General features: G+C 51.6%; 1 protein-coding gene and 2 long non-coding RNA genes across 6 annotated transcripts; 2 read left to right on the forward strand and 1 right to left on the reverse strand.

The window, feature by feature from the left end:
• Positions 1-728: 728 nt before the first annotated feature.
• Positions 729-6,412, forward strand: LOC115617044. The gene is made up of 3 exons (XR_003994484.1): positions 729-738; positions 2,275-2,277; positions 6,295-6,412. It is a non-coding gene; the product is annotated as an uncharacterized LOC115617044 (long non-coding RNA).
• On the forward strand, positions 4,366-5,513 carry LOC115617043. The gene is made up of 3 exons (XR_003994483.1): positions 4,366-4,401; positions 4,815-4,877; positions 5,360-5,513. It is a non-coding gene; the product is annotated as an uncharacterized LOC115617043 (long non-coding RNA).
• A 2,100-nt stretch (positions 6,413-8,512) lies between the features above and the next one.
• LOC115617147 (sperm-associated antigen 4 protein-like) lies at positions 8,513-23,728 on the reverse strand. 4 transcript variants are annotated; one of them, XM_030507346.1, is made up of 11 exons: positions 23,716-23,728; positions 15,525-15,958; positions 14,754-14,821; positions 14,101-14,162; positions 13,863-13,903; positions 12,944-13,040; positions 12,299-12,383; positions 11,647-11,759; positions 10,924-11,091; positions 10,484-10,573; positions 8,513-9,683 (listed from the first exon to the last, which is right to left on the reverse strand). In XM_030507346.1, exons 2-11 carry the CDS (start codon positions 15,773-15,775, stop codon positions 9,558-9,560), a joined length of 1,101 nt encoding a protein of 366 aa, XP_030363206.1. In that variant the 5' UTR covers positions 15,776-15,958; positions 23,716-23,728; the 3' UTR covers positions 8,513-9,557. The 4 variants fall into 4 exon arrangements, with proteins under 4 accessions (XP_030363206.1, XP_030363205.1, XP_030363207.1 ...); XM_030507345.1 differs by lacking the exon at positions 23,716-23,728 and having other exon boundaries at positions 15,525-16,675; XM_030507347.1 differs by lacking the exons at positions 15,525-15,958; positions 23,716-23,728 and adding an exon at positions 15,326-15,329.
• Between the last annotated feature and the right edge of the window lie 1,234 nt (positions 23,729-24,962).

Here is a 24,962-nt window from a genome sequence, read left to right on the forward strand (position 1 = left end):
CTTGGGTAAACAGGGGGCTGGGAATGACCCTCTTCTTGGGGCATCAAGGACCCCAGGATTAGGGAACACCAGGAGGTGGAGGACAGCTGCGGGGTGTTGGCAGTGGGGGTACTGGTGGGTGACTGGGATCTTCAGTCACTGGAGGCAATGGGGAGCACTGGTGAATGCTGGGCACTGGAAGATGAGGGTTCGGCTTGAAGGAAGTGCTGGGGTGGTCACAGTGCCCAGCTCCAGCCCACCCCATTTCCCATGCACTGCAGGCCCCAGTCTGGTCCAGTCCCCAGCCATGGCCTTCCCAGTGCAGAGGACAGAGCAGAATATCCCCTGCCCTGGCCATCACCCTGCCACTGCCTGGGGCCACCATGCCCACCCAGATCACTGGAGTCCCACTCTGCAGAGCTGCCCCCAGATGGTGGGTCCCAGTGATGCCAGCAAGGCATCCCCAACAAGGGTCTGGCTCCAGCCACGTCCCTGGATGGGACTTGGACACGGCCCACCCAAGGCCCTCATGCCCAGGAGATGTCCCTTCAATGCCCTCATCCTTGGCCAGGCCAGCTCTGTCCCTGAGCAGGATGTGGCCGTCCGGAGGGACACAGTGAAGTGGGTGCTTGTCCTCAGGCAGCCACTTGGAGCTAATTGTGGGGACAACAGAGCTCCCATGGCAACAGGAGGGATGTTTGTTCTTGTCATCCCTCCTCTGTATGTGTGTGGCTGATAAGCTGTGTTTGCCCAGGGCCAGTGGCGCAGGAACCTGTCAGCAAGAATATGTTGGTGCTTCCAACATGTTCTGCAAGGTTAGTGCTTCATGAGAATGCCTGATGGGGGGTGAGGGGGAACCTGGAGAGGTTAAGCAAGCCTGGCAGAGCCTGCTGAGGAGGGCAGCGCTGGGGGCATCAGGGAGGAGCAGGTCCAGGGCACCCCGCACACTCACTGGGGCTCCCTCAGGACAGGCTGGAGCCCAGAGTTAGTGCAGGTGTTGTAAGGGGAGAGAAAGGTGACTGAACATTCCTCCAGCTGTGTGATCCCTTGCCCCTGAGCCCCATGGCCCCTGCTCCTGCCCCTCCCACCATGCTATCAACTACCCCTGAACCAACTCCTGGCAGTCTGGGTGGTAGCCCAGCATCTTATGGCAAGACCTGACAGTAACCATGGCATCCACACTTGCGTTACTCCACAAGCCCCAATTGCACCTGAGAGGTGTCTGGCAGATGTCCCTGAATGGCTGCCAGCAGCACAGGGGAGGGAAATAGGGTATTGGGCATCTGGAATCCTCCTCTGCTTAGAGTGATGATCAAGGGCTGGAGATGGAAAACACTCAACACCCACACCCCCTGGGGTGCACCCCACTCAGCATGGAGCAATGAAGCAATTGCCACATACCACACTGCCCCTGCCTCACACTGGGCAAATGACACTGCCCAGGGTCACCAGGATGGTGATGTCTGGACCAGTGGTGCCGTGAAAGAAACCACTCTGGAAAGGCAGGGATAGTTGCAGGGGAGGTGGGGGGCAGAAGGAAGAGGGGACGGTGCCCCTGGGGAGGCACTTCCCTAAACCAGGAGTCTCTAAGCAGCGCTCCCGTGGGAAACCCCTGCCATGGGGCTGCCATGAAAGAGAGGGACTCTCTGGCCGTGAGGCTGTTCCCCTGGGACTGCCCCCACCTCTGGGCTCCAGCCTGTCCTGAGGGAGCCCCAGTGAGTGTGCGGGGTGCCCTGGACCTGCTCCTCCCTGATGCCCCCAGCGCTGCCCTCCTCAGCAGGCTCTGCCAGGCTTGCTTAACCTCTCCAGGTTCCCCCTCACCCCCCATCAGGCATTCTCATGAAGCACTAACCTTGCAGAACATGTTGGAAGCACCAACATATTCTTGCTGACAGGTTCCTGCGCCACTGGCCCTGGGCAAACACAGCTTATCAGCCACACACATACAGAGGAGGGATGACAAGAACAAACATCCCTCCTGTTGCCATGGGAGCTCTGTTGTCCCCACAATTAGCTCCAAGTGGCTGCCTGAGGGCAAGCACCCACTTCACTGTGTCCCTCCGGACGGCCACATCCTGCTCAGGGACAGAGCTGGCCTGGCCAAGGATGAGGGCATTGAAGGGACATCTCCTGGGCATGAGGGCCTTGGGTGGGCCGTGTCCAAGTCCCATCCAGGGACGTGGCTGGAGCCAGACCCTTGTTGGGGATGCCTTGCTGGCATCACTGGGACCCACCATCTGGGGGCAGCTCTGCAGAGTGGGACTCCAGTGATCTGGGTGGGCATGGTGGCCCCAGGCAGTGGCAGGGTGATGGCCAGGGCAGGGGATATTCTGCTCTGTCCTCTGCACTGGGAAGGCCATGGCTGGGGACTGGACCAGACTGGGGCCTGCAGTGCATGGGAAATGGGGTGGGCTGGAGCTGGGCACTGTGACCACCCCAGCACTTCCTTCAAGCCGAACCCTCATCTTCCAGTGCCCAGCATTCACCAGTGCTCCCCATTGCCTCCAGTGACTGAAGATCCCAGTCACCCACCAGTACCCCCACTGCCAACACCCCGCAGCTGTCCTCCCACCTCCTGGTGTTCCCTAATCCTGGGGTCCTTGATGCCCCAAGAAGAGGGGTCATTCCCAGCCCCCTGTTTACCCAAGGGATGGAGAGGGGGCAGGGACAGTTCTGCCTCAGAGACCCCTGGTCTGAGGCTGGCATCATCCCTGGGGGAGTCCTGGGGCGAAAGACAGTCCGGGGAGGCAGGCGGTACTGGGAGATGGCAGTGCTGGGAGGTGAGGGGCACTGGGAGATGGGGGGATCTGGCTTTGGGGGGCTGTTGGGGGATGGTTTTGTGTTGGAGCAGTGGGCAGTCACCAAAGGATGTCTGGCTGTCAGGGGTCCTTTGTCTGTTGCCCTTCACCACCCCCAGATGCCTGGGCCCTTGCATGTCCAGCTGCCCCGTGCAGGAAGCTGGCCGGATGCCGGGAAAGGTGGCTGAAGCCATGCTGGAGGTGGGGGTGACTCTGTGCCGAGGCCAGGCTTGTTGCCAGGGCTGGTGTCTCTGCCAAGTCTGGCTTTGCCCTGGGGGCTCTTGGGGAGGGCAAGGAGGAGTCCTGGGAGGGATAAATCTGCCTCTCACCTTCTCCAGCTTCACCCAGGACTCACCACACCGCAGAGAAACATGAAGTCGCAGTGCTCAGCATGGCCCTGCTCTTCACCATCCTGCTGTGCACCCCAGCAGATGCTAAGGTGAGTCCCCAATGCCCCGTGGAGGGGCTCACGGCTGGGAACAGGTGTTGGCTGCAAGACATCAGCTCTCCTGCAGAATGAAATCATAGTGGTGGGCATGAAACCCCTTGAGTCGGCTTCTCCCTTTCCCAAGCAAGGGGCCCCTCCAGGCCTCCCTGCACCTCCAGCCCCAGGCAATGCAGCTTTCTGCCTTCCACAGTTCTGCCTGTTCCCACGCTTCCCCGCAGTATAGCTCCCGATACCCAGAGCCCAGCTTCTCCACTGAATGGCCGGACCTATCTCCTGCCTAGGAGGGCCCCCACCAGCTTCTTGTCTCGATGCCCTCACACCCCTCCTTTTTGGGCCCCCTCATCCCATCCTTTTGGTCCCCTCAGACATCTCCTCCCTGGGATCTCCTCTGTGTCCTACCTAGGGTCCCCAAATGCCCTCCCTTTGATCGTTCCCAGTGCCTTCCGGGACATTTCCCCACTCAGCCCTTTGCCTTTCATCTTGTCCACTGCGGTAGTGTCCCCAAAACCCCTTCCTTGAACCCCAACTCCCAAACACTCTCCCAATCCCCTCACTTTGGTCCTCTGCAGTCCTCGTCCTTCTGCCCCTACCATCCACCATGCTTGAAGTCCCCGTATCCCCTCCACTTGAATTCCTATACCCCGCATTAACATCCCATGCAGTCCTGTCCCTTCAATGCCACCAGTCCAGTTAATTTACGCCAGTGCCCTATCTTTGGGTCCCAGTCACCCCATCCCCTTTGGAGACCCCTAATTCCCCAGGCTGTCCTTACCTCCGTCCCCACCCCTGGTCACTGCATGAACAGGTTTCCCAGGTGAAACTTGGAGCAATGGGGCTGGGGGAGCAGAAGAGATCTTCCTGCTCAGACCAGGGGGAAGCCATGGGCCTGGGGAGGCTGGGGACACCTGTGCCTCACACACAGCCCCACCAAGGTCCAATCCAGACAAGCTCTTTGCTCTCTTTCCCAGGCAGTCTTAGAAGAAAGCGGAGATTATAGCCTGGACGTAAGTACTGGGGTGGGCTTGGAGGGCATCCAGTCTGGGGAACTGGAGGGCAGTTTGCTCCTCCCGTCCCTTGCTGGTCCCTTGCTGGTACTGGGGACATCCCAGTGACCAGTGAGGTTTCGTGGTCTCTCTACAGGGGGAACTCAAAATAGAGGAAGGAAAGAAGCCTGAGGTAGGTATCATGAGTTCTACTGTCCCCAGATGCTCCCCTCTCATGGCCACAACACTCCAGGACATCCCAGTGTGTCCCAGCGCACCCCAGTGCACCCCACTACAACCCTCGAGAGCATCCCCACACCCCAGTGTTTTTCCAGGGAGGCCCCCTTCCCCAGGGTCCCCCTTGCATTCCCATCCATCCCATTACAACCCAGAGCACTCCAGGATACCCCAGTGCACGGCCATGCACCCAGGTGGGCCCCTTCCCCAGGACCCCCATTGCTTTCTGTGTACCGCCATGCAAATTCATGTACCCCACTTCTCCCTGAAAGCACCTTCTCCAAGGACCCCATTGCTCACTGCTTTTCCCTGCCTCCTAGTACACCCCAGTGCACCCAAGCATGTCCCTAACCCTCCCTTTCTCCTCAGGTTCCTCTCCAGGTGCTGGAGCTTGTCCGCCAGAAACGCCTGGCTGTAGGTCTTCATGCCTAGGTGAGCGGCATCATGGCATTTCTGGCCCCACAAGGGATTCTGAGAGCCAGGAAATCCCCGAGCCCTCAGGGGTGGCCAGAGCTTGGGTATGGGAGAGGGAAACAAAGGGGACTGTCCATGATCCATGTCCCAGGGCAAGCTGGACAGAGCTGCCTTTCCTTGCACTCAGTGGGGCTCGGCAGGCCCAGAGGATCACCGTGCAGGCCAGGCAAGGGCCCTGGTGCCATACAGACCCCCAGGATCACCGTGAGGGCTGGGCAGGGCTCTGGGAGCTTTCAAGGCATCCTGGGGTAAGGGACTCTGGGTGCCATATGGATCTCACAAGAGCCAAGCCCCATCCCAGGCATATTGGGGTCTCCAATTCCCTTCTCCTTCCCCAGGTCTCTGCAGAGACAGACAGTGGGGACAAGGCCCCTCTCATGTCCCAGAGGATACTGCCGCGGGGGGGGTGGTGGTGTCTCATTTTGATCTCTGTCTTTCAGGACCAGAAGTGGTGGTGACACCCTTATCGTGTCCCTCTCCAGCGGCATGAGGAGATAGTCATCCCTGGAGGACCCCGCCTGATCCCCTGGGAGCCCTGGGCCATTTCCCTCTCATGATCCATTAAATCCCTTTAGCAGAGCTGCACTCTGTGTGTCTGTGTGTCTGTGTCTGTGTCCCCCCTCCTCTGCCAGCGCCCGCATGCCTGGATCCTCTCTGGCTGCACCACCACAATGAGCAGAGTGGCTGAGGGAGCGTGGGCGCCTGGGGTGTCTCTGTAAAGGAGATTCCCTTCCCACACACCATGTGCCCCAGATAAGGGCAGACGAGGGCAAACTGGAGTGTCCCTCTGTCCTGGTTTAAACCCAGCTGGTAACTCAGCACCAGGCAGCCGCTCGCTCAGCCCCCGCGTGCGATGGGGAGGAGAATCGGAAGAGCGTAAAACCTGTGGGTGGAGATAAGAACAGTTAAATAATTGAAATTGAGTAAAATACAGTGATAATATAAATAATACTAATAATAACAGTAATGATAATAATAGGGAGCAACAGAAAAAGAGAATGAAAATCCAGAAAACACAAGTGTTGCCCAATACAATTGCTCAGCACCCACTGACCAATACCCAGCCTGACCCAGCAGTGATTGGCCCTTTCTGTCCAACTCCCCCCAGCTTCTATACTGGGCATGACGTGCTGTGGTATGGAATACCTCTGTGTCTAGTTCAGGTCAGGTGTCCTGTCTCTGCTTCCTCCTGGCTTCTTGTGCCCCTCCTCACTGGCAGAGCATGAGAGACTGAAAAGTCCTTGATCAGGGCAAGTGCTACTGAGGAACAACTAAACCATCGGTGTGTTACCAGCATTGTTCTCAGACTAAAGCCAAAACACAGCACTGCACCAGCCACAGGGAAGAGAATTAACTCTATCCCAGCCAAAACCAGCACTACTGCCCAGGAAAGGTAAGGCAGCCTGCCCACCCCTCCTCCTCTGCTTTGCAACTACCAGCCCTTGAGAATCTCCACCTTCTGACGGGGCTTCTGAGAACACACGACCACCTTACCGGAGTGGGCAGCCACAGGACAGCAGGCCTGCTCCCCTGCCTTGGCCCAAAGCTGAGCGGAGGGAGGCCAAAGAACACATCTTTGCCTTTCACTAGCTCAGCTATTCAATGCTGACGTGCGCTCACACATCACAAGCTGTTTAGAAGGCATAAGCAGACCCTGGATCAGACGTTTCTCACGCACTGGGGATCAGCTGGCAGAGCAGGGGCACCCAGCAATGTCTGGCTGGAGCTAGGAGGGCTCAGGACTTAGAACCAATTCCAGTGCCAGCTCAGCTCCAGCCATGAGCTTGCCCTGCCACATGATGTCTCTGATGTCACTCCAGTTTGCATCAGAGACAAGATCTTTCCTTTGGGAGGCCTTCTAAAACCCCTTGAGGGACGTATTTTACCTGCCCCTTAGCTCTGTCTCTCTTGCCTTTACCTTCCTCCTCAAAAAGGGGAGAAATGTCAATCAGTGACAGCAGCAGACCATTAACAATGTCCTGATTACACAGGATGTTTCCATCAAGCGTGCCACTGGGACAGGGGGACTTTAGCTAAAGGTTCCCAGGCATGCACACAGCAACACACAGCAAACGTCAAATGCACGTACAGCAACTCGTTATGCCAGACGCCTGCACTGCAGACAAGTCTTCTGGAGAACGAGGCACTATGGGCACCTTGTTTTCCTCTCTTTTCCCCTTCCAGGTGACGCTGATTAAGCCACAGGCACCTGCTCCCTCTTTTGGACTCCGACATTCCCTCTACACGGCTCCTCTACTACCTCCAATATGAGTCTAATGAAAAACACTCCCCAAAAGCTGGTCTCTTCCCTTCAGCCACGGGGAGAGGGGGTGTGCGTGGCTGAGGATGATCAGCTCTCTCCATTCCATGGCTGTGCCTCAGCCAAAACCCTGCAAGGTGAGGGCAAAGGGAGAGGAACAAGCAAGGCACAGAGCTCTGACAGCATCGTGTCACTTGACTGGAGATAAACACTGCCTTGTGAACGCAGCCCAGCCCTTCCCTACACACTCTCTCCCAGGGCTGTGTCCCCCGCAGGAACAGGCTTGCCTCCAAGGACACAGCCCATCTAAGCACTCCCCTTTGCAGTGCACGTGTCTAGCTTCTCTGAAGGGTGTAGCCAGAAACACAGATGCTCTGCATGACCATTGCCATGGGTTAAATACCACAGACAAGTCCCCCAAAACACCAACAGTTAAGGAGAGAGAATCACAAGTTCCAGCCTGAAAGAATCATCGAATCTTAGAAGGCAGGGACCTCTTTGAATAGGAGCCTGGAGATGTTACGGGATGTGCTCTGCTGACCAAGCTTGTGTTCAGTGCTGGGGGGATCCAGAGAGCCAAGGCCGAGTGGGAGGAGGGCTCAGGACTCACCATGCTCCCCTGGGACAAACCCTGTCTCAAAGGGGCTCCCAGAGCTGCCCTGGGACAGCACCTTCCCTCAACCCTCAGGTATCACGCAGCATGCAGGAGCACAGAGAGAGGGGCTGTCCCTGGCTTGGACAGGAAGAACTGGTGAGAGGAAGCTCCTGTCTTGGGCCCAGGACCTTGCTGCTCTCCTCACACAGACCCCAGCACAGGGGGTCAGCCATGGGTGGGGGAGTGAGGGAAAAAAGCCTGGCAGATGTGCCCCATGGAGGGGACCCACTGAATGTGGGCAACTGAACCTTGCCTGCTTCTCCCGTGCTGAGCTGTAACTGATCTCCTCATACACAGCCTCAGGGAAGGGCTCCAAGCTCTCCCAGAGCTTCTGGACAGTGGCAGAACTGTCCCAGGACAGGCAGAGAGGGGACAGGATTCCACTCTTCTCACCCGGCTTTGGTCCCCTGGGCATTGCCTTGGCAGAGGGGAGTGACAACGTCCCGCAGTGTGCAGCAGAGAACTGGGAAACCCTCTGGCCCAGGCAGCTGCTGCCATGTGGACACAAGCTCTGCTGCCCAGGGGGATCCCGTCGAGCAGGGGTTGGCAGATGGACACGTAGCGGTTGTAGGACATGACGGTGAGAAGATAAAACTTGGCTGTGATTGAGGAGAGAAAGAAAAAGACCTGGGCAGTGCATCCCAGGAAGGAAATGGCCCTGGTGTTCCAGAGGGAATTGGCAATCGCTTTAGTGACAGTGGTGGACATGGAGCCCAGCTCCAGCAGGCGGAGGCTGAGGAGGAAGAAGTACATGGGGGTGTGAAGGCGTTGGTTGCAGGCTGTGGTGGTGATGATGAGTCCATTGTCCAGGAGCGCAGCCAGGTAGATGCCGAGGAAGAGCCAGAAGCTCAGGAGCTGCAGCTCCCACGTGTCTGCAAATGCCAGGAGGAGCGACTGGGTGATAGAGCTGCCACTGGACATTTGCTTCATCTTGTTACGGGGGGCTTCCCAAGAGGGAAAAGACAGTGACGATTTAGGGGAGAATTCTCTGAGCAAAACCTAATGCATTTCTCACAGAAACCCCCTGAAACTGCCTCTTCTCTGGTTTTAGGAAGACTTTCGGCAGGCCCCTTCCATGAGCTCTGGTTGGTGCAGGCTGAGGGTGTCACTGGGAGGAGAGGGCTCTGCTGGGGGCTCTGGCAGAGCCAGTCCTGCCCTCCAGCAGTAGGGATATAGGAACATGGTGGGGGGGGTGGTGTCAGATGAAATTCACACATGATATCAAAGAGCTTTTCAGAAGATCTCATCTGTCCATCAGCCTTGGTCTCAGCTGCCCTGTGCTGGCTCTTTCAGCAGGAAGATGACTTCACCCAGATTGTTCTGACACACAGCCCCTGGGGTGCAGGGACCCTGCTTGGAAGGACAGCCCTGGCTGCACACCTGGCTGCACAACCCTGAAACCATCCCCGGGAGAAGGCAGCCATCACACACACCCCTCTGATGGTGCAGTGGGGAATCTGATGCTCCTCCAGCCCCACTACTGGGAAATTAAAAGGGGGAGCTCACAAGCCCCTGGCAGCCCCAAGGATTGTTGGTCGACCCACATCCCCTGCCTGCAGGCTGCCCTGTAGCCATGTCAGTGGGCACTCCTGCCCTCCCCCGATGGACCTTCCTGCACACTGGACTTTGGAGACAGATCTTCTACACCACTCCGATCTGACAAAGCATTTATCCCTCCTCCCCTCTTCCTCTTTTTTGTTTATGTTCTTTTTCTCCTCTGATCTCAGTTGAGGCTTTCTGGTTTTGCCATCTTCCCATGAACCTGCACTCGATAAATGCAGGTGTAGGCTCTGTTTCCCCAGTTGCTCTTCACAATAAGTTTGATGTGTGAAAAGGCTCTGTGTGCGTCCTGTGAAGAGAGCAACAGGGAAACTGAGGCGTTAAGCGTGACAGTGCAATCGATGTTTCTTCCCCTGCCAGCCCTGTTCCTGCTCAGGCACAAGCTTCCAGAAGTGGGTGGGAGTGGCTGGAGGCATCTGAGGCTCACCGCTGGTACCGGGGCTCCTGCAGAGACTGGAGGCACGGGAAGGGGGAAGGCACCTGGCACCCCCTGCAACCTGGCCTGCTGGGGACTGCGCCTCCCTTCCCATTGTCCCTTTCCCTCTGCAGCTCGCTCTGTGCTGACAGAGAGGCCGGGGAGGTCCTCCTGTGCGTGGGGCAGTTGGTGTGAATCCCCACTAAGCTCCCACTATCCGCTCTGCCTGCCTTCCTCCTGGCAGGTGTGAGGGCACCAGGAGAAAAGAGGCGTGCTGTGCTGGGAGGAGAGGACACTGTCCAGCCTGCCAGCAGGCCACAGGGTGGAGCGACAGTGCTGCCTGGCAGATTTCCCCACCAGGCATCCCTGTTTCTCCTGCTGCAAAGATGTTGCTTTGATGGAGCGGCCACGTGTGCAGCTGGCTCTGCTGAAGGCAGCAGCTGCAACCAGGGGTCTCTCGGGACTTAAGCTCACACAGGCATGACCCTGCCCCTGCAAACCTGTTGCTGCTACCACCACCGCATGCTACTCAGTCCTCCCAACTCCACCAGGTCTCCTCCGCAGCAGCCCGGGCCCCTGTGCCACGGGAGAGAGCATTCACGCTCTTCCTGTCACAGACTTGCAGGCGCTCCTGGTTTTCTCCTGGGCATCTTGCCCCCATGCATGGACCGTACCTTTAGAGGGAAGGTTTGAATGGCCTCTTTTGCCACGTTGTACATGAACGTCCCAAGGAGAGTTTCCTCTTCTCTGTCTGCATCCACTCCCTCAAGGGCAAAGCACAAGGAGGAAGGAGAGAAGCTCAGACTCGTCGCAGCAAAGAGGGAACATATGTGCTGGATCAGCCCTGTTATGTGTCCAGCCTCTCCTGGGGCTCTAGCAGTAGTTAAGTGCTGTCTCCACCTCGTGTTTTACTCAAGAACCCTGAGGTGCTCTCACCAGAATGAGTCTTGAGAGGGATGGAACCTCTAGACCCCCTGAAGTATCCTGCAAGGGCACTGCTAGGCTTAGGAGAAAACAGGACATGAACCTCCAAGAATGCACAAAGCAAGCAAGTCCCAGTCACAGCTTTCCTCCAGGGCCACATGCCAGCCAAAAGCACCCAGCAGAGACTTACGAACACAGTGATGTCTCGGGGCGCGCTGATGACGGTCCCAGATGGAGAGACTTCTTTGTAGATGTGCTGCACACTGACAGCAGTCAGATGGACTCGTGCTGGCAACCTGATGACCACCTGGCCCTGGTGCCCTTGTAAAGGCCAGCAGTTTTCTGGGGAAACATCCGGCTGCAACCAGAATGTGAGAGTAATGAAATGTGAGCCCATGTTCAGTCCAACACAGCTGCTCATGTAGCTTGAAGCACAGGCACTGGTGTGTCTGTGGGGTCTATTCCAGCTTGAAAATGAGGCATGTGTGAGGAAATGGACAGAAGCAGCAGCCTCTCAGTATTATGGAAAGAGGAGTATACCTGTTACTAAGCCATCCTAGTCAGGGCCTTACAGATACACCTCTCTGCCCAGTGGCTCTGCAGAGGACCTCCTGCCTCCCACTTCAAAAAGGTACTGTTAGGGGTAAGTGTGGAAATGTGGTCACCAGGGAGAAAGTCTTTCACCCAGCTGTGACAGAGGACTGTGGGCAAGATGCAGCAGTTGAGCTCTGTTCCCCTCCTGAGGGGAACCACTGCTTTCTAGCAAGTCCAGCCCTGAGTTTGAGCTTTGGTTTCAGGCACCAGGCCAACACTGTGGGCTTGAGCATAACCACTGGCCTGAGAGGACAGCCCCTAAGGTCAGTCCCCAACTTCACAGGAAGGAAACATGCACTGATGATTTCTGCTACAATACCTGCAAAATTGTATCAGGAGGGTTGGGAGCGCGGAAGAACCATAAAACCCTGCAGACCCAATTCTCTTTGCAGTCATACGTCTTGGAAGTTCTCTGCATGTCAATGGTGGCACCTGTAAGGAAGGGAGAGCAGGTGACTGCAAGAGGTCACAGACTAGGAGGACCCTGTGCTCAGACACTATTTCTGATGCCGCTGGCCAGCTCCATGTCTGTCAGTCCTCTCCTCACCTCCATGCTGGTGGGGGTACCTAGCTGCACAGGACAACGGCACCCATATGCCTGGTGTCTGCTCCTCTCAGCGCCACAAGGAGAAGGTCTGAGGGTGCGGGTGAATGACAGCAGACCAAAGCTGAGGGCTTGCTATGGGGGCAGTATAGGATGACGCAGCCATTCCCTTTCCAAATGCATTGTTGAGGAAGGGAGCCCCTCCATCAGCCCTGGATGTGTGTGGGGCAGTGCCAGAGGCACCCACACAGAGGTGGGACCGGGAGGGAATCCAAGAGAGCCACTGCCACAGCCTTGCTCTCGGACCTCATGAAGGTCCTCTGCTTTCAGTTCCCCCACTTTGGAGAGCAGCGCCTGGAGGACAGCCTCCTCTGGGGAGTGCTACAGACAAGTGCATGGCAAGGAGAATGGGCTGCTGTGTCCATACCAGAACTTTTCAGGGCCCAGTCAGATCTCCCGACGTAGACTTCCGAAGCCAGCTCCAGCGCTGCCTGATTCATCTCCTGTCTCTCCTGGGAAAGACACAAGCAAGCACAGAAAATGAGCACATCTGCAGGCAGTTCAGCATGGCTACCAGCACCAAGAGAGGCAAAGGGTCAGTGTCAGAAACACAAGGCAAGCCTTGTCCAATGAGCTGAGAGACTGCAGCTGACGTGAGCCACAAGCACAGTACCTATGGCCATGGCCATGGCCATGGGGTCCCCACCGCCTTGATCGCAACCTCCATGCTCAGGCCCTGTCTGCGATGGCTGGCCCCAGGACTGGGCCTGGGCCTTACTGCTGCTCAGGGCCCAGCCAGAGCAGCCAGAGGTGCCCGTGCCAAGGGAAGCATGTTGAAAGACCCCCACTGCCTGAAGCACTGGTTAACCTGGGAAAAGACCCCCACTGCCTGAAGCACCGGTTAACCTGGGCCCGGAGAAAGGCCTTGGCAGCATCAAAGCTCACCCATCAAGCCCCTGGCAAAGGCTGGCTTGCGCAGTCAGCAGGCTGAGCCCATCACTAATCCCAAGGAGTGCTTCCTCAGGGCTTCTTGGGCAGAAGCCAAGCCTCCTTCCTCAAAATGCAGGGTTACCTTCTTCAGACTGCTGATCTCTGCCCCCAGCTGAGCCACCTCCTCCAGCAGAAGCTGCAGCTTCTGGGTTTGCTCTGTCAAAAAGGTGTGCAAATTCCTGCAAGAACAGGAAAGCAGATGTTGTCAGAGAGCAGCCCATTCCCTTGGGAGCATCTGAGCTCAGCAAGGAGCAGAGACACAGGGGCTTTCCCTGCTTAGTGAATGCTTCCCTTCCTCCCCAGGCTGAGAGAAAGGCAAAGGCCAAAGGGAAGTACGGGAGCCCTGGCTGTTAGGAAAACAGGTGCAGGTAGCACGAGGTTGTCCTGGGTTCAGCTACAGCAGTCATTTTTTCTCCTTCTTAGTAGCTGGTGCAGTGCTGTGTTTTTGACTTTCAGCCTGGGAACAACGCTGATAACACCGATGTTTTCAGTTGTTGATAAGTAATGTTTACTCCGACCAAGGACTTTCTCAGTCTCATGCTCTGCCAGGGAGGAGGGGAAGCCGGGAGGAAGCAGAGACAGGACACCTGACCCAAACTAGCCAAAGGAGTATTCCATACCACAGCACATCATGCCCACTATATAAACTGAGCGGAGTTACCCAGAAGGCCCAGACCACTGCTCGGGTCGGGCTGAGTGTCAGTCGGCGGGTGGTGAGCAATTGCATTCTCCCCCCTTGTTATTTCCCTTATCATTATCGTTATTGGTGGTAGCAGCAGTAGTTTTGTATTATACCTTAGTTATTGGACTGTTCTTATCTCAACCTGTGGGAGTTACATTCTTTTGATTCTCCTCCACATCCCTCTGGGAGCAGGGGGAGGAAGAAGTAGGGGAGTGAGCGAGCGGCTGCATGGTTCTGAGTTACCGGCTGAGCTTAAACCATGACAGGTTGGCTGATGCTTCTGCACAGACCCAATTCCAGCCCAGGAAACATCTTTTACCTCAGCATCTTTGTTTCTGCTGCAGATGCCCATGTCAGATCCTGAAAGGGAAAAACGCTCCATTAGAGCATCCACCAGAGCTGCTGGGGCTTCCCAGAAGAGGCTTCCCTAGGAAGCCCCAGCAAACGCTACTGATTCTTTGGGTCATCCTGTGTGGACACAGAAGAGCCCATGATTTAGCCAGCGATTGTCAGCAATGCTCCCTTGCAGGAGTTGCCTGTCCCAAAGAGTCACCAACCTCTCTCTGTGCCTTTGCCTGTGTAGTCCACACTGGCAGTGAGGTCCCACAGTAAACACCAGCTGCAATTCACATCACCAAGAGACAGTTACTTGACGAGGGTTGCTAATGATCCCTGGCAGTGCTGTGGTCTCCTCCTGGTTGCATTGTGGGTGGGGCAGCAGGTAAGCTGAGGAGGTGGGGAACACGGAGTGCAGAGAGAGGACATGCCTCTGACCGGAAGTCATCACCGCGGGCTTCATGGCACTCTGTAGCCATGATCTTCAGGTGTGCTTGGTGCCCCAGAGCTATTCCCTGTTTCCCCTTACTGCTTCCATGAGCCCCAAGACCAGGCTGCATCAGCCAGGAGAGGTACCTCTCCACTGGTCACCCTGCACGGCCCCTCTGGGAATCCCCCAGTTCAGGCTTGGAAATACATACACTCTTCTCTCCCGAGCTTGCAGACTAAGCAAGCCCTTTGGTCCTGTGGCCAGTGCAGCAGCATGGCTGGGAGACTACCAGTCTTACTGGTAGCTGAAAAGCAAGTCCTCGTAAAGGACGTACTCTGGAAGCACTTGGGCCATGCGAGTTTCCACACATACAGGCTGAAAAGGAAAGCTGGCATCCAGCACAACCAGGCTGTCACTCTCACATGTTTGCTCATGGACACTCACCAAGAACCATTGGGAGCAAGAAGACAATGAATTTCAAGCACCTTTTCTTGTGCACGGCCATCTTTTGCCTGAAAAAGGAGGGAGTCCTGTGTCTGTCAATGAGCCAGGTTTTGAGCAAACCAGCTGGATTACCACTTCCAGGCAGGAAAGCCACTGTTTCAGAAGCCTGCTGCTGACAGCTGCTAGAGCAGCGCCCAGGAGGAACACTTTCTGTCCACACCTTTCAAAACTGCCAGCAGCTCTTCCCCAAAGGAAGGGCTCCAGAAGCCATTACTCCCAGAAAGTAAAGAGGTTGAGCAAAACAAGACTTTCAGCTCTGCACCCCAGCATCTGGCTACATGGCAGTTTGTCCTACCATGGCCAAAATTTGGGCCTCTGGCAAATGTGTAGCAGTGAGAGTGCCCAGGGCCTTTGCTCTTGGTTCTCCCTGAGAATGGCCACAACATGAGCAGTGCTTGTGAGAATGGGCAGCAAGCTGGGGAACACCCCCTGCTCTCCCCTTTGCTTGCACTGGCCCTCAGACATCTCCTTTCTCCCCCTGTCCAACGCAGAAACATGTAGTACATACATACTCGTTTCCTCATCTTTGCTGTAAAGCAGTGTAGCCTGCAGTGGAGGAACAGGAAGAAGCTGGCAGCAGCAGCAGCAGTCCCCACTGCTGGAAGCACAGCCAGCAGCACAGCCCAATTCTCACCCCCTCCCTCCCTGCCCCCTGCAGCATGAAGCTACCGCCTCCCCAAAAGCCCAACAGCAAAAACAGGTAGTACATACATGGTGAAGACGCACGTGCTCAGCAGACATCTCCAGAGGGATGCAAGGGTACCTGCCGGATGGCAAGCAAGGCTGAAGACCGTCCCTGGGCAAAGAAACCAGAGAACAGTTAGGTCTCTCTCTTGAGGTCTCTTCTCTAGGATGCCCAGCCAAGAGTGTTTTGGCTCCCTGTAGGGAGGCAAGCACTGAGTCCTAGGTGCCACATCTCTGGGGTGCAGGGCAGCCTGCATTTCTCCAGCCACTTGTGACATTTCGCCAGACTGCTGGCACGGTGCAGCTCTCTGAGTTCACCCCCAAGGACTTTGCAACAAGAACCAGTGCTGAGCTTACTTGCAAGTGCTGTGGCATTGTCATGCCACTTTGCTGTCCCTCGAGTGGCTGAGCTGGAAGTGGTCTGAGAAAAGCGTTTCACCAGCTCCACCTCTGTGAAAAGGCTCCTATGGGAGGAAAAAAAGATGCTGATTGCCTGCAGTGCCCATGCTCTGAGGGCCAAGGCCCTTGCCAGAGCTCAGCCTTGGGAAGCCTCCCAAGAGACGTTCCAGCTGCAGCAAGAGAAGGCAGCACAGCTGGGCTGGTTCCAGGGGTCCCCTCTCTTCTTTCCCCATCCTTTGCTTTACAGGCCTGCAGTGGAGGAAGAGGAAGAAGCTGGTGGCAGCAGCAGCAGTCTCCACCACTGGAAGCAGACCCAGCTAATACATGTAAAAACACTCCTACAGTGCTCAATTGTTTAAGTGCCTTGAGGTTTGCAAACTCAGCTAAAAGTAGCCCGTTCATACCATGGAAACATGTTACAATGTATACATGTGGTTCATAGATAACAGGGCTAGCCCAGGCAATCAAGAAGGACATCTGGCATTATGATGTGGAGAATTGCTACAGCGAGAAAAAGATGAAGTAATGTGCCTTCATCTTCCTCCATGTGACCTGTGAATAACCTGAGGAAGAGAAGAGAGATGAAGTAACGACCCCCAGGACCACCAGAGAGAGTTACCGCACACGCTGTAGTGGGTAGTAACCTATGTCAGTTAGTTCTGGGAAGAAATTTTAATATGTATAAGATTCCTGGTAATTATAATGTATATGTATGAGATGAATTCTTATAAGCAAGAAACCTGTAAGAATTGGCATGCATGTTTGGTGGAGCAATTGCCCCGTGCATGTGGTGCTGTAATAAATAATGCCTGCTTCTTAATGCTGTATTGGTGTTAAGGAGTCTTATTCTCCTGATTTTCGGTGACAGTTTTGGCAACCCATATGGGACCTCACCTCTGAGCCTCAGCAGATCTGGAATCAACTAATCTCCAGCTGGCACCAAGGGATTCTTGGGGAGAACCGCAACAACAGACTGTTAGGGGCTTGGGACAAGATCCCTGGGTGAGTAAGTTTTAAAGGCATTATTTTGAAGTAAAACTGATTAATGGAAACTGGGGTTAGAGTCCCCTGAACAGAGTCCAAGTCCCTGTGGTAAGCTTACCGTCTGTAGGCGGTTCGAGTCCCCTAGGATTGGATGAATTGGCCAAAAGGGGTTTGAGACCCCTAGGAGAGAAAAAAGGAAAAAAAAAGAAAAGAAAAAAAAAAAAAAGAAAAAAGGGGGGATTTGAGACCCCAATTATGAATACTGTTGGTTGATATAATACAATATTGTGTATTGTGGGTTATAATGTCTGTCAAGTTTCAACTAGGAATCTGTTGTTATTGTATATGTGGGGGGGCGCAAGATAAGTTCCAGAGTAAAATCAGAACCTTTAAGTATCTTTTTCAAATTTGTTGATTGGAAAAAATGGATTCACCAGGTGCAAGTGTTGAGATAATAATCAATTTAATCTGTTAGTGGTGTAATTGATACAAGAATACTTTGTGGTGTCCCGAGGAGTACTAAGAAATGGGAACAAGTGGGTCTAAACATGCCCAAGAAGGCAGTATAACTAGCCTCTATCTTTCAAGGAAGATAGATATCCGGAAGCACCGGATATTTGAAAGAAATTACAGAAATTAGAGGGAGAAGATTCATGAAACCTAGACAAAATGATAGAAGTAGCTTGGGTAGCTTTAATAATTGAGGTGAGGAAGAAGACAATAAACTGAGAGAAAGAGAACAGGAAAGAGAAGAACAAGAAAGGAAAAGAGAGTTAGAAAAATAAAAAAAGAGATAGAAAAAGGGATGCTGGACTTATTACCACTTTGAGAGGACCACCAACTCCATGAGGTGGGGGTAGGCAAACACCTAAGAAAGGAGGCTTGAAACCGAACCTGTGTACTTGTTGCAAGAGATTTGGACATTGGAGGAAAGAATGTCCTCAAAAGCCACCTGAGGAGGGAGCATTGGAACTTTCCTTTAAATCAGCAATGAAGGGAACCAGGGGAACAGACCCCAGCTAAGCCCCTGGTTACACTGGAACTGGGGAAACAAAAGGTCAATCTTTTTATTAGATACAGGGCCTTCATTTTCAGTTATAAATACTAAGCAAGGTATTTTAAGAAAAGAAACTGTAAACGTCGGTGTGACTGGGAAGTAGGAAACATGGACTTTCTTTAACCCCATTAATTTTAAATTTGGCAAGCAATGTTTAACTCATCAGTTTTTATATATGCCGGAATGCCCAGTACCCCTCTGGGGAAGAGGCCTGTTAGGTAAATTGGATGCTCAAATTATATTCAAAGGGGGAGAGGTACAATTATTGGTACCTGAGACTAAAGCCATTGAGGCAAAGACTTTTATGTTGCAGGGAAAACCAGAACCAGATAATCTTGAAGGAGTACTGGAGGAGATAGAAAATGCAGTAACGCTCCTGGTTTGGGCCAGTGGAACTACAGGACGTTCCCGACAAGCTCAACCTGTGTTACCCTAAATCCTGCATTGAGACTGGTAAGATGAAAACAATATCCCCTGAAACTGGAAGCACAAAAGGGAATTGAGGGGTTGATAGAGAACTTAAAAAAAATTGGCTTTTTGATAGAATGTGAATTAGAGTATAATACTCCAATTTGCCTGTTGAAAAGCCTGGGACAGGACAATATTGATTAGTGGAAGATTTACGGGCAATAAATCAGATAGTTCAGGACATCCATCCAGTAGCAGCTAACCCCTACACACTACTAACCACTCTTAGGGAAAAACATCAGTGGTTTACAGTCATAGATTTAAAAGATGCATTCTTCTGCATATCTCTTGATCTAAACAGTCAGGCGATTTTTGCCTTTGAATGGGACAATCTTCAGACACACCACAAGACTCAACTTACATGGACTGTATTACCATAAGGGTTTAAAAACAGCCCGACAATCTTTGGAAATCAATTAGCCAAAGAATTGGAAATGTGGGAAAAAAAAAGAGAACCTGGAGGGACTGGTACTGCAATATGTAGGGCAGGAGAGACTAATGAGAAGTGCCTGGAATTAACCATTAGCCTCCTGAACTTTTTGGGTCAAGGGGGATACAACGTATCTTGGAAAAAGACCCAGATTGTGCAATAACAGGTCAGGCTTTGAAATTATACCTGGACAGCAAAGATTAGGGCCAGATCGTAAAGAAGCAACATGCCACAGACAGTCAGAGACTTGAGGGCCTTTCTAGAAATGGCTGGATGGTGGAGATTATGGATTTCAAATTACAGACTGTTAGTTATGAATTACTGAAGGAAGTCCCTGAAGGACTATTGATTTGTACTCCAGAAGCCAGAAGTGCTTTCAAGGCTCTTAAATGAGCATTGATGACAGCATCTGTGCTGGGACTCCCAGATTTAACAAAACCTTTTGAACTCTTTGTGCACGGAAGACAGCATCTGGCGTTGGGAGTTTTGACCCAAAAAGTCGGCAGAGAAGAAAGACCTGTGGGTTACTTCCGTAAGCAATTAGATCAAGTAAGCCAGGGGTGGCTCAGCTGCTTTTGAGCAGTTGCAGCAACTGTCCTGTTAATTCAAGAAGCCAGAAAGCTGACTATGGGGCAGGAGATGACCATATATGTACCCCACGCAGTCAGCTCTGGTTTAGAGCAAAAAGGAGGGCATTGGTTGTCTCCTAGTCGAATGCTGAAATATCAGGCGGTCTTGATGGAACAAGATGATGTAGAACTGAAGACAACTTCAGCAGTTGACCCAGCCTTATTCCTGACTACCCAAGAATCAAAGGAGGAACCATTGACCCATGATTGTTTACTGACTATTGAACAGGCATATTCAAGTCGTCCTGGCCTGCTCGATGAACCATTGGAGAATCCTGATTATGAACTTTTCACGGACAGTAGCAGTTTTGTTCAAGAAGGAAAACAAAAAGCAGGGTATGCTGTCATAACTACCACGGAGGTAATTGAAGGTAAACCCTTGCCTATAAATATGGCTGCCCAAAAAGAAGAACTGATTGCTCTCCACCAGGCATTGGAAATGAAAGAAGATAAGCGTAAATATCTGGACTGATTCACAATATGTGTTCAGTGTAATACATGCACATGAAGCTATTTGGAGGGAAAGGGGTTTGTTATCAACACAAGGATCATCAATAAAACACAAAGAAAAAATTTTAAAACTCTTGGAAGCTGTTAAAAAGCCCAAGGAGGTTGCTGTTATGCATTGTCAAGCACACCAGCAAGGGTTTTTACCAGTTCATCAGGGGAATAAATTGGCGGATAAAATGGCAAAAGAGGCTGCACAAGAAGGCATCCTAGCATTAATTCCAGAAAAGGTTATTTCAATACTAAATGTCAGGCCAAATTATCTATAAGTTGATATAAATTAGCATTGCACTTAAAAATTATCAAGGCCGGTTTATAACTCCACAAAATCAGGTAATAATACCTGTACCATTAATGACATGAATAGTCAAAGATAAAAGCCAACAGATGCATTGGAGAGTAGAGTCTACGTTAAATAGTTTAAAGCCTCAGGTGATTAGTGTTAGGATGACAAAGATAGTAAAATTGATCCCTGAAAAATGCCCAGTGTGCTTAAAGAAAACCCCCCTGAATATAAAGCAACCACCTCTGGGTATAACCAGGAAAGGTTATTCACCAGGAGATTATTGGCAAATAGATTTTTCAGAATTGCCTCAACAACAAGGGTACCAGTATCTACTAGCATTGATAGATACTTCTTCAGGATGGTCCGAACCCTTTCCCTGCCACACTAACAAGACTAGAGAAGTAACAAAAACCTTATTAAAAAAATTATTCCCAGATTTGGAGTACCAATAGGAATGTCCTCTGATAGAGGACCCTATTTTATAGCAGAAATACTCCAATGGTTAAGTAAAATTCTAGGAATATGATAGGATCTACACACCCCTTGGTGATCACAGTCCAGTGAGAAATTAGAAAGGATGAATCAAACACTAAAGAGGCAGGTCCTCAAAATCTGCCAAGAAACCTCTTTAAAGTGGCCTCAGGTATTACCCTTGGCTCTACTTAGAATAATTGTACAGCCAAGGACTAAACTGAAAATTAGTCCATATGAACTTATGTTTGGTAGACCTTATCAAATGTCCACCCTCCTGGGTTCAATGGAACAAGTGGGGAGACAAGAAATTAACAATTATTTAATCTCTCTAGGACAAGTTTTACACCTACTTAAAGAATACATCATCCTTTCTGAACCACTGACTCTTGACACTCCAGCCCCTTCGCACCTACCAGGAGACTATGTGTATATGAAAACCTGGAACTCTGAACCACTTCAAGAGAAGTGGAAAGGACCCTATTAGGTATTGTTGACCACTCGCACAGCCATCAAAGTAGATGGTATTGCTCCGTGGATTCACTATGCCAGGATCAAGAAAGAGGCACCCACGGAATGGAAGGTCGACACTACGGGACCTCTACGACTGAAAATTCCTAGACAACAGGTTAGTGAGTAACAAAAGGACTTTTATCTCCTGTTAAAATAGGTGAGGATCTTTGGATAATAGCAGTTTTGCTGTTAAGTGAAATAACAATAAGTAAGTGAACAAGTATAGATAAAGTTAGGAGTAAAAACACACGACTGGGAACAAAATACTATCTTAGGGTTAACTACAGGGTTTGGACAACTGCGTAATCTATCTAGCTTAACTGCCTGTGTTCCTTTGCCAAAATCAGCATCTGATTCTTGGCCTTGGGGAATTATACCTTTAGATTTAAGTTACTTAGAGAAAATGGATAATGTTACCACAGTTATCCAAAAAGCAAATGCCATCCACTACCTAGACAAAAATCTGTTCCACCAGGGAACAGATATATTACAGGATTCAGGCTTGTGGACATAAGGAGATAATCGGACACTATTTGCACACGCAAATGGAACTCCTTGCCCTGAGCACTCAACTCTGTTAAATGAAGGATTTTTAGCATGGATAGAAACAAATACCCAGAATGGAGCAATCTCAAGTCAGGGACTTCACTCTTTATGTGTAACTACAAAAAACCATACTAACTTCACCAAATTGCCACAGTATGAGCCTCTGAGGATAGATAGAGAAACTGGGAAGAAAGGCATGGAGAGAACTTGGAAATATTTAGGAAATATGATCTGGAGCTTTGCATGGGGTCCCTATAGCAAACCCATCACAATCCTGGATTGGAAATATGGCACTAATAACACTGTTATAACTTGTCATTTAAATCAACAGAATATGACAAGTCATGACCAAACGAAACTCCTGCAAATAGTTCAGCAGGCATTAAATACTAGTATCATCTGTAATGGGACATCTAGCCCATGTACGAACAATGGTATGCAAAATGTAGGAATTTCAGGTCCAGGGTATACAGTTTGGGTTCTGAGCAATCGTAAATGAACTACAAGACTAACATGGACTACTCAAATCTATCAAGTCACCTTTGGAGTTTTAACCTTGTGTCCTTTATGGAAAGAAAGTCCCATCTAGGTAAAACACTGGACAAGAATAAAGAGGGAAGTTTCTCCTGATGCCTGGAGGCTCCCAGCTACATCAGTAGTCATAAGCTGGGGACTTCAGAGTTTCCTAATGCCAGGTTTAATGACATTAGAAAATAGATTAATTCTGGATAACTTAACATGGATAACCTAACTTGACTCCAGTTAATGCTACAGCTCAAGGATTAAAACAAATGAACAAGTCCAAGACAACACAGAGGTGACTTCGCAGAATAAACTAGCCCTAGATTTTCTATTACTGAAAGAACATGGAGTATGTGTAAAATTGGATCATGATCATTGTTGCATACACACCCCTAATGTAACTGACAGTTTGAATGAACAAATTAATAGAATGAGAGAAGTGGCCCAACAATCACGAGATCTCAAAGAAGGAATGGAAGACAATTGGTTAAATAAATTATTATCAAATCTGGGTGGCATTTTGCTTACTGGATGGTTAGCATCTCTTTTACAAACTTTAAGAATAATAGTTCTAGTAATAGTAATCACTGTAGTAACTGTAGGATCGAAAAGACTATATGGAGTTGAGGATCATAATAAGGAACTCTCAAAAGAAAAAGGGGGGATGATACATATAAAAACGCTTCTACAATGCTCAATTGTTTAAGTGCCTTGAGACTTGCAAACTCAGCTAAAAGTAGCCCGTTCATACCATGGAAACATGTTATAATGTACACATGTGGTTCATAGATAACAGGGCTAGCACAGGCAATCAAGAAGGACATCTGGCACTGTGTGGAGGATTACTACAGTGAGAAAAAGATGAAGTAACGTGCCTTCATCTTCCTCCATGTGACTTGTGAATAACTTGAAGAAGAGAGATGAAGTAACGACCCCCGGGACCACCAGAGAGAGTTACTGCACATGCTCTAGTGGGTAGTAACTCATGTCAATTAGTTCTGGGAAGAAATTACATATAAGATTCCTGGGAATTGTAATATATATGTATGAGACGAATTCTTAAAGCAAGAACCCTGTAAGACTTGACATGCACATTTGGTGGAGCAATTGCCCTGTGCATCCAGTGCCGTAGTAAAAAGTGCCTGCTTCTTAATGCTACATTTGATGAGAAACTTAACATGAGCTGGGAGTGTGTGCTCACAGCCCAGAAAGCCAACTGTATCCTGGGCTGCACCAAAAGAAGCTGACCAGCAGCTTGAAGGAGGTGATCCTGCCCCTCTACTCTGCTCTCGTGAGACCTCATTTGGAGTACTGTACAGTTCTGGTGTCCTCAATATAAAAAGGACATGGAGCTGTTGGAGCAAGTCCAGAGGAGGGCCATGAGGATGATAAGGGGGATATAGCACCTCCTGTATGAAGACAGCCTGAGAAAGTTGGGGCTGTTCAGCCTGGAGAAGGGAATGCTGCGTGAAGACCCCCTTCCAGTATCTGAAGGGGGTCTACAAGGATGCTGGAGAGGGACTCTTCATTAGGGGCTGTAGTGATAGGACAAGGGGTAATGGGTTCAAACTTAAACAGGGGAAGTTAGGTTAGATATAAGGAAGAAGTTCTTTACTGTGAGGGTGGTGAGGCGCTGGAGTGGGTTGCCCAATGAAGTTGTGAATGCTCCATCCCTGGCAATGTTCAAGGCCAGGTTGGATGGACTCTTGGGTGATATGGTTTAGTGTGAGATGCCCCTGCCCATGGCAGGGGGGTTGGAACTAGATTATCTTAAGGTCCTTTCCAACCTATGATTCTAGGATTGGTGTAAAGGGTTCTTATTCTCCTGACTTTTGGTGACACCCCAGCACAGCCTGATTCTCATCCCCTCCCTCCATGTTCTCTGCCCCAACCTGCCTCTTGGCAGCTCCTCTCAGTGGCTGTTCACAAAGGGGGCACAGGCTGCTGCCCCCAACCACCATCCCCCACCTCTTCCCTGGTGCTGACCTCTCCTCCCCAGGTAGCACCCTCCCCTCTGCCAGGCAGGTCCCAGGAGACCAACCTGAGGTGTCAGGGGCTGGGCCCCCCGCACAGCTAAGCTGAGCCCCAACCCTCGCAGCATGAGGAATCCCCTGCTGCATGCTGGCTTTTGGCTGGGAGAGCAAGCCAGGCTTTCAGCCGAGGCCCACCAGAAGGGGGCTTGGCAAGCCATCGGGCTCTTGTGCAGAAGCGTCTGTCAGCTTCCCCATGCTGATCCATGATCCACTGGCTCATTAGGCCATGTCCCATCTACTGTCCTAACCTGATGCCCTGGGCAGGAGCAGCCAACTTCGTACCTACTCGTCTGGCAGTGGCTCCCTGCTGCCAGTCCCTCCCCTGCTGACTGTTGGTCAGCCTTGCTCTCAAAGGAGACATCTAAGCTCCCTTGGCCTCTTTTCTGTGGTGCCTTTCTCCTTGCCATCTCTGGGCAAACGCAGGCTCCCTGCTCAGCTCTTACTCCTAAGCCTCAGCAATCTGGGTTCTCAGGCAGAACCAGCTCCAGCAGCAGCTCCACACCACCCTTCCACAGGAGTATGCCTGCCCAGGGCAACAGCCAAGGGCAGCCTAGTTCTGACTCAGAGTGGTGGCTCTGATGTCACAGTGGGGCTGAGCAGGGCTCCCGCTGGGCTCTCCT

Source organism: Strigops habroptila, chromosome 15 (assembly GCF_004027225.2).
Source record: "Strigops habroptila isolate Jane chromosome 15, bStrHab1.2.pri, whole genome shotgun sequence".
NCBI lineage: Eukaryota > Metazoa > Chordata > Aves > Psittaciformes > Psittacidae > Strigops > Strigops habroptila.

What these genes read in the sequence shown, in the direction of transcription:
- LOC115617147 (XM_030507346.1), bottom strand. Translation starts at nt 15,775, where the DNA reads ATGTCACAAGTGGCTGGAGAAATGCAGGCTGCCCTGCACCCCAGAGAT. An exon ending in AGATCAGCAGTCTGAAGAAG is followed by an intron (nt 12,384 to 12,943) that starts GTAACCCTGCAT and finishes TGTCTTTCCCAG; the next exon opens with GAGAGACAGGAGATGAATCA. An exon ending in CTGGGCCCTGAAAAGTTCTG is followed by an intron (nt 11,760 to 12,298) that starts GTATGGACACAG and finishes CCTTCCTTACAG; the next exon opens with GTGCCACCATTGACATGCAG.